Source organism: Gymnodraco acuticeps, unplaced genomic scaffold (assembly GCF_902827175.1).
Source record: "Gymnodraco acuticeps unplaced genomic scaffold, fGymAcu1.1, whole genome shotgun sequence".
NCBI classification, from domain to species: Eukaryota; Metazoa; Chordata; class Actinopteri; order Perciformes; family Bathydraconidae; genus Gymnodraco; species Gymnodraco acuticeps.
Genome location: NW_022990289.1, coordinates 211,312 through 220,827, shown reverse-complemented (window position 1 = coordinate 220,827; position 9,516 = coordinate 211,312). Strand labels below are relative to the sequence as shown.

At 39.1% G+C, this 9,516-nt stretch overlaps 1 protein-coding gene across 1 annotated transcript in view; it reads right to left on the bottom strand.

The window, feature by feature from the left end:
* Positions 1 to 8,089: 8,089 nt before the first annotated feature.
* The window catches only part of myo15b (myosin XVB), a 102,758-nt gene continuing 101,331 nt past the window's right edge, over positions 8,090 to 9,516 (bottom strand). Inside the window, exon 66 of the mRNA XM_034221838.1 lies at positions 8,090 to 8,826. Within this exon, the coding sequence (XP_034077729.1) occupies positions 8,740 to 8,826 (87 nt within the window). The 3' untranslated portion in view covers positions 8,090 to 8,739. The remainder of the gene's footprint in view (positions 8,827 to 9,516) is intronic.

Sequence of the window (9,516 nt, the reverse complement as noted above, 5' to 3'; positions counted from 1 at the left end):
TAAACTAGTTATTATAAATATATTTATTCTTCACTGTCGGGTCACTCATTACTGGATCAGTGAGCTGCATGTGATGATACTGACAGGCTGTCAGGAGAGAGAGAGTGGGGGGAGAGAGAGAGAGAGGGAGAGAGGAAAAGAGAGCGCTTCCGCTCATTTCTCCCGTGTTATTATCCAAAGTGAATGTAAACTTGAATAATGTACATCATTGGAATGTAATAATTAAGTTGATTGTTGTTTGTGGAAGCTCCAGTGAATGAGCCCCATTAACTGAGTTTTAAACATCACTTTAAATGGAAGATTTAAAGTGATGTTTAAATCTTCCATTTAGCACACTTGATCGGATCGGCGATCGGTATCGGCTAATACTGATTCCGGCGATCGGCCCCGAAATTGGCGATCGAAGCATCCCTAGAGGAGACTGAAGGGAGAAACCCCCGAAACAAACAACAACTGAAAGAGGCTGCGGTGAAAGCCTGGAAGAGCATCACAAAGAAGAAGAATGCAAACGTTTGGTGATATCAATGGGTTGCAGGATTGATGCAGTTATTGCAAGTAAAGGATTTGCAACTAAATACTAAGTATTATTCACTTTTCACACTATTTTAAGTCTCTGTTCACTTTTGTGGGTTTAAACAAAAGGTGCTATCTTCTCAGTTGTTTAACAGATCTAGGTGTACATACCTGGCATGAAAAGCTGAAATACTGACCTTTTGTCTCATATCTTCTAATGTCCAACCTAATTGTTTTCAGTGTACAGCAAAAATCAAACAATTGGCCTCGCTGTTCCAATCGTTTTGGAGGGGACTGCATCAGATCAAATAGCAAGATATACCGTACAGTCTTGCACTCAATTGATTATAATGCAGTGACATTAAAGGAAGAGACAATGAGCAGATGCATTTGCTGAACTTGTTCACACTAAAAGCAACTCTCAAACAATCACAATATTTACAATGAATCTTGCTGAATGCTGGTGGATTGACCAAAACCATTAAAGGGTAACAATACTTGTTACCAAAGAAGTGAAATGTAGGATATCCTGGATACAGTGCAAGACTCAAATGGTCTCCGAGTTTCTGCATGTGTTATTTAGCCATCATACCTTCAAAACAAATATGAATGAATAGAAGTGAAATGTTCCCTGTATCAATCAACACTATGTGATGTCATTCCAATGTGTAATAGGAAAAGGCCTACCCTCCCTCTAAGACAGGATCACTCATGTCCTTTAGAAGGGTGGCTTCATGCTTCTGACAGTAGTGTTGTGAGTGAGTGATTATAACAGAACGCAGCACATAGGTGAGAACAGAGATAGAAGAGTGGAAAGCTTTTCTCTGAGTCTGTTGAGCAGCCACCTTTCTGTTCCTACTGCTGCTTGTGAAACATCTGTGATTAACTGAACTGGTTTGATCATTTGACCCTCAGATGGGTTAACCCAAATGACTGAAAATATCAAGAACAATGAAAAAATGAATATGGGAGAAGGTGAACTGACGCTGTGATTCAGTGTAGACCAAAGAATGGAATACAAATCTGTGAGTCACCAGCTATTAAAGATAGCCATGATTTTAATATCATTTCAATCATGTGTTATTGGTTAGGATAACACACTGTGCATAGCGAAGACAATCAGTCACATTCTAGACAAATACAGAAAACAACCAAACATGGTTGAAAAATGAAAAAGGTGAAATGAGCCAAACTATCCATGTAGAATCTATGACGGTATGCTTTAGAAGAAGTGCTGTTGGGATTATCTTGCAGCAACTTTTTGGAGGGGTACTCTATGGGCCTGTGCAGTCTGCCAATCTTATAAAGCAACCATTGGCTTGATGCAGTGATTGTCAATGTGTGTGAGGTATGATAGGAGGTGGTGTTGAACCTGTGTAGCGAGAAGGAAATACTTTCTCATTTCTTCAAAATCCAATAGGCAGACTGAAAAAAGACCTTATCTAAAATCTTGTATTGAACAAACTCTGACTGCCAAGGATCATTGGATGATTGACGTTCTTGCTTGCAAATTACTGAAACAATTGATCGGTTATCAGATTCATTGCTGATAATATTTCTGATTCAATTCATTAAAGGGGCCCTATTATGGGAATGTTCAGTTTTCATAAAGGTATGTCGTGTCTCCACTGGGACATGTCTTTAATGTTCAAAAAGCTCTATTGTTCTCATACTGCCTGTGCTGCAGCACCTCTTTTCACCCTCTGTCTGAAACCAGAGCCCAGTCTGCTCTGATTGGTTAGCTGGTTGGCTCTGTTGTGATTGGTCAACCGCTTAGAGATGTCCCGCCCCTTAGCCTATCACAAACAATGTGTTGGAGCGCTAGCCAATAAAACGTGTGAGAGTTACATAGTGATGTCACTATTTAACGGAAGTAAACAAAGGAGTCCAATGAAGGCGTTCCAGGCAGGGGGAGTGTGAGGGAGAGAAACACAGGGGTGTAGCCTTTGCAGAGCATGTACATGCACAGATACCTATCGAGGACACAAGAGGAAAGGGGAAACCCCAACAAGCAGAATAGGGCCTCTATAATGTACCTATTGCTGCGGCTCTGCTCTCATGATTGACAAAGCAGTTCTGAGACAGCCTTCTATCGCAATCATTATATATGGGGGCTTTAATACATGTAATTAACTGTTTACACATGCGCAGTTTCAGTCATTCATTTGTTTCCCCCTGAGGAGTACAACAACAAAAAAGTGGAAAAGCATGATCCTATGATACACATAGCTCATTATTCTGAGACGGACAGTCCCAGGGGCTCTATCTGTTCAGTAAACAACTCTGTAGCTCAGTGACAGAAAGCATAGGAACATAATGAACTGAGCCACCAAACTCACCTTTTTCTTATCCTGCAGCTCCATGGTAACCACAGCCACTCAACATGCTCTTTAACCAGCCAGCGGCACGTGGCAGAGCCTTGTTAGTGGCGCTCGGAGGCTCTCGGCCCGCCCCGGCCTGTGGAAGCTGCAGATGGAGTAATTGAGATCTGACCGGAGGAAGATGGAGAAGGCAGGCTGGTGCAGCCTTGGTCCCCCACCTGGCAGCACCTCCTGCCCCGCCTCCTCTGCCAGTGTGACAGGAGGCAAGCCCACACCTGCAGGAGCCAGCAGAGAGGAGCAGGGAACTCTGGGATTTATGCTTCAAGGTTTAATTGTTGCTGAGGTGCAGCAAAGGGATCCTCTTCATAACATTCATGTAGAGCCCTGTGGATAAAAGAACACAAATCTATTCAAAAGTAAGTCTAATGAAACTTACATTGTCCTACCTTGCATTGTAGAACAGGATCAACTAAGATTCTGAAGCACCATGCACCAGCACATGAGTTCAAGCTGCTCTGTTAGCTTTAATGCAGTCATGTTGAATGTTGTTAGGCTGCAGGTAGAAAACCCAGGTGTTAGCATAATAGCTGTTTAAAAGCCAGACCTTGGCCCTGCATCTACTGACACCAGGCTCACAGCCCCACAAGCAGCTTCCTCCGGCACAAAAACCCACTGAAATCCAGAGTCAGCATTCTCCATTCACTGACACAGAGTGGACAGGGCTCAGCCAAACAGAAGAGAAAAGAGCCAGACACACTGAAAGGTGAGAGAGTGCACTATGTTAGACTGTTCGAGTTAGATTCAACTCCAAAACAGTTACTCGGAAGAGTCAGTGGGGCAGGTAATGCAACACAGCCCTAGTAAGCCAACCAATCTGTTGGTCTCCTGCTGTAATGTGTCTAAATCAATGTGTTCAGTGAAAAGGGCCAATCAAGGTCTGAACAGAAGCTTTAGTGACATGCTGACTGTTTGACAACAGACGTTTCTATTTGGGATGCTTTTTATCTCAGGCTTAACGCTCACTTCATCTGAATAATACAACTCCGATAACAGTGTAGTGCCAAAGCAGGTGTTTCCGGTTTTGGCAACAGACATAGCTACTGCTACCATTCCTGTTTACAACTGCTGTGAGTGAGACACAGTTCCAAACAGGTCTACTACCACTAGTTGAGTTCATTTAGCAGCTAATGTTAATCCTAGCTCACCGAGCATAGAGCAAAGAGACTTAGTTTGCCAGCCTACAAACCACTTACACATCAACTTAAAATGAACGTGCTGAAATGAAATGTAGAAACTTCTAATACGTATTTGACATCCACTCTTAATGATTAGCTGACTTCAGACAACTAAGACAACATGTACAAATGTCCGATACGAATTTAAATATATTATATCCATGCATCAGACTACAATTACTGACTATGGAAAAAGCAACACCCACTTTGTGTGACATTTTAAATGTTTGTAATAGTTATAGCTAATTGACTGATTGTATTATACATGCTATATCATTATTGAGTTGTTGTTGTAAATGCTTAAAACTTCTATGACTTCCATTCCAATTTGAGGGTTGGTAGCTGCTCCTCAGTGAAATTGTAAGCGTTTCCTATTTCAAAATAGTACCATAAACGATCTTAAAAGATCAGAGCGTTGCCCCCTCTTGCTCCAGCCACTCGGTGGAGTATAGCGCCGTCAAACTACCACACACTATTCCTTCTTCATTACATTTTCATTCAAATGCTCACATAACGATTGTGGGCAATTTCACAAAGAGCAGCACAACGATCATTACCTCACAGGTGGAACATGATAGCTCGTGCTGCTCGGTGTAACGTCTTCGAGCCTGTACGTTGTCCTTAAATGACATAATTTCGTCTGACATGTTTTTTAAGAGGGGGAACAGTGTTAACATATTCAGCGTAAAAGATTTAACGTATACTTTATAAAGAATCGCTAGCATTAGGGCTAACGTCCTCTCCCTTGATGTCAAAGGCATAATGCTAACAGAGGAGAGGCTTCGACCTAACTACACTTACACTTTTGCAATATTCGCTACAAAGACACAGCCCGTCGATTAACAATATGAGACTGCGAGCTCACCTTGTACATCTCCAGTCGTTATTGATATTCTTTTAAAATGGTGTGTTTTCTTTCCTATATAAATACAATGCTGAGCCTCTACTGTACAGCAGCAGCCATGTTGGGGAGCGCTCTGCCTGGAAGAAGGAATAGTGTGTTGTTATTGGACGGCGGAAGATTACTCTGTCCACTGATTGGCTGGAGCAAGAGTTAGTTAAGATAGTTTATGGTACTATTTTGAAATAGGAAACCTCAAACCTTTACTGAAGAGAAGCTACCAATTAATTTCCCTCAAAGTCTTAGGCATTTACGACAATATATCAATAATGATATAATATGTGTAATGCAATCCGTAAATTAGCTATAACTGTAACAAATATTTAAGGTGTCACAAAAAAGTCTGTCGGTATGGTTGTTAGTCAGCTTTTTATATTAGGACTAGAATAAATGGATAAAATAATTTGTAACATATTACAATCTGTATTTTTACTAAATTGAAACCTTATTCCAAGACTCAAAGTATATCTGTCATGGTGTACTACATTATTATATTGCTAATTTTTGGCAAAGTATGGGTCTGAATACTTTCCCCACCATTTCATAAATGAATGCAAGCAGGAACGGAAAAGAGCATAAATTAATGTATGCTAGACTGACATCATGCATATTTTAACCAGCTGCATTACTCTTTGACAGCAAGTTAAAATGCACTAGTCAATCCCAAGTCAAACAACAGTAAAATATATAATATCTAATCTTAAAGTCAAACCTGTTTTTGTGTTTGACTGTTAGTGTTCCGTCTATGTGATAGTCCATGTAGGCTATAGCCTATTGTGATTTCACTTTTAACTTTACATAATGAGATATTGAATTTAGAACCGTATAAAGTATATTTAGACTATGGTATTTCTACCTTTGCTTAAGTAAAGGATCTGAACACCACTGCTAGATAATAAGGTGTAGGATATAAGCCAAGGAACATAATGAATGACTAATCACTTTTAATAAAGCCATTGGCTACAGTTTAGCATTGTCTTGCAACTTTGTTTTGATTGTGGTAGTGTTGACTCTACATACACACAAACACACATTATGGATTATAGGGTACATAAACAAGTGTCCCGACCACATCTACCCATAATAACATTTAATGAATAATGAAAATGGTACATTTCCTAAACTTTAAGGTTTACTTTTGGTAAATCTTTAGAATACGACCCATTCATTGTTATTCTTTATAACTTGCAGTTTTTTATGTATGTATTGATACAGTGGTCTGCAACGGTAGGTACGATAGAACATGATGTACAGTTAGAGAAAGAGGAGGGAACAATTTGGGAACTGAATGTATACTGCTGATCATTTATGAGGTATAACAAGGTACAACATGACCTATTGAACAATATGTTGGGAGCAGTTTTACAAAAGGTATATTGAAGTAAGTACTGTGTCCCTATGGTAGTGTTACAGGGTACGTGAGAGTGACCATACACTCAGTCATAAAGAGCTTCACCCTCAGCTGAGGCTTTGTTTGGTGCAGCTGTGGTTGACAGTAGAGATAGATTATCTTGACATTTATCCTGTGATTCAGTCAAAACGTCTGCTCAGTTGGAATGTTCTTTTCTGGAGTATGGATAAAAAGGATGTGTTGAATTTGAACATGAAAACATGACCTATCGTTTGTTGTGTTATTTTAATGTTGAGATGGCAGAATGAATATTAATATTTTAGGTCTACACTGGGACAGGACATCAAATCATCCAAACCTGCCTCCGCTGTGAGATGGAAACTTTTAAAAAGCATTCTACTTCCTGTACTCCATAACAACAACAACTCCATGACATCTCCCTGCGTAACAACCACAATTGTCAGTTTCCTGTATTGGGTTTTTTAAGATTGTACATGTGTTTATTACAATCACACTACATATTATTACTTGCACAACCTGTGTGTTCATTTGAATCATAAGAGAATAATAACTCAGATCTGTGGATATATGTAACAAGGCTTTTAGTGTACTTCAGAGTCTCTGTGTTAAAGGGTGGGGCTGTACAAGGGTGCTCTACAAAAGGAACAATGATAAGGTTACTGTGCAAATACTAAATACAGGAAAGCCCATAAAACGAGTCTAGCTTACCTTTTTCTGTGTGATAATGATCAACATTTCATAAGAACGAGGTGTGTATGTGTAATCGGTGCACGTGAAGGATAAGAGAGGATAGGAAATGACCATGGGAGAAAGCATGAAGCCTTGTTTGCTGCTACAGTCAGTCTGTGATGTTTCAAAGTCTATGCGTGTAATTGCGCCTCAACTTGTGTGAAACTGCTTTCTTATGATCACCCTGTTTTATTCCAAACCAATCAGAGACTCTCAGTGATCCCATCCTAAACTATAAGGATGCGGATCCTGAGAGGTTTAACAACTCACAGCAGAGTATCATTTAGTTGTTTGCATTCTGATTCCACACATATTTTCAGATCTGTATTATTGTCTGCTGATCTGAAGAATAAAAACACTTAGTACACAAAACGTTAGTGGCAGCTGAACAGTGTGCAGGGAGACATTATTTTAACCTCAAACTGATATATTCACTGTTGACTTTAAATAAGAAGAGAGGAGGAGATGAAAAACCTCCTGAACCATGAACTTTGAAGGACTCCTAACAAGGAGAACAGCTCCCACTGCTTCAGAATGCCTGTTGTCTTTTTGACTCCTTTTTGTTTTACTTGAGAGACTCCTAGTGACAGAATATTGTGTGTTTAAATGATGGTGTATGACACCATGCTCAAAGAGAAAGGTACCACTTTACTCAGAAAGGGGAAATGTATTCGCTTTCAACACTCGAAAATTACATAAAATCATACAGAAGTTTCCATTAACCTGTAGGTCTACTTGTGTTATGACCAATTTCATTTGGTCAGTGAGGCTACTCACTACTGGTGGTGCAGGAATGAGTCCTAAAACTGGGAAATGAGTTGGCATTTGACTTCCAGTTCCCTTGTCACAAAGTCAGGGATTTTTTGAACGTGTTTTAGGTTAGATGCCTGAAATAAGATCTGTGGTCAACACAAGCTGTAGAGATAATATACCCCACTGGTGAATGTCTGAAGCTTCTATGTGTCTTACAACAAATGAAAACAAGTGACTTGAATTAATCAACAAATATCTTTAATGCTCAAAAGTATTCACTTATCATTGCAACATCATTGCAACATTAACTTCTAACAAGAATTAACAAACTTTACATTTCAAAAATGATGTTATGGAATATTTATGCACAAAATAAGTATTTTTAAGGCATTGTTTAATCATACAATAAATTACTTGAATCCCTCCTGCATTCCCATACAGTATGTTCTTTGATCCGAGTCCACATGTGTTTACACTCTTGGGTGGTCTATGTGTGTGTGTTTGTGTCCATATTCATGTCTCAAGCCCATTTCATCAATGACACAAATGAAGTTACACAGACAAAAATATATAAATTAACAAAAAAAGGTAATCACAAAAGTTACAGAAGTCAGTGATTAACAACAACTCAATGCTGAATGTGTGTGTGTGTGTGTGTGTGTGTGTGTGTGTGTGTGTGTGTGTGTGTGTGTGTGTGTGACCTAGCATTCATATCCTTGTGGGGACCTACATCTGTTTACACAGTCACGTGTGGGGACATAAGGAGGTCCCCATGAGGGGAATCATTAATTTTAGGGTTAGGGTTAGGCATGTGTTGGTTATGGTTAAGGTTAGGATAAGTCTCCAGGAAATGCATGTAAGTCAATGTAATGTCCCCTGAAGTGATGTATACATGGTATGTGTGTGTGTGTCCATCTACTGGTGGCTTGAAATGGAGCTGGAGACGGATGGTCGGATCAACTCTTCCATTATCTGAGCAAGGATGTGGCACAACTCCTTAGCCTGAAATGGAGATTAACAGATTACATCTTGAGGGTAATTTCTAATATGGCTATTTCCAACGACCGTATGCTTAAAAAATTATAACAAATGCGAAATTCACTCTTAAAGTCCTCTAAATAGAAAAGTGTTCACATTATAAGCGCTGCCACAGACTGGGATTGCACATTTGAGAAAGGTGACACGATGAACATGACTAATGACCAAAAAGCAGTGATAAAATTAGGAAATATTTTATGTTATACAAACTTTACAATAACAGACAGTGTAGGTCAGAATTCTCAATACATATTTAAGGGACTTTCGCTTCATTGGCATTTAGGGAATTTCATGGGGTTCTTCTTTTTGTAACTCTACTTTGAATCAATCATAATATTTTTTATGAGCAAAACATAATTTTTACTATATCTCAAAACGTTAATATGTTCAATAGCTATTCAAATGCTGCTACTGATTTGTAGCCATGGATGAGTACTTATTGGTTTTTATTACAAATGTCTGCTTTTTCTTTATTATTGTTTGCCTATTTGACCCGCTATGTCACTTTCGCTGTAAAGCTGTACATTTCCCCACTGCGGGACTAATATAAGGAATTATGATTATGATTATTTCTTTGACAGAAAGATTGGGAAATGTACTTTTTTGTCACAAAATAAATTGGTCAAATTCATAGATTTGTTGTTTGTTGTGAAG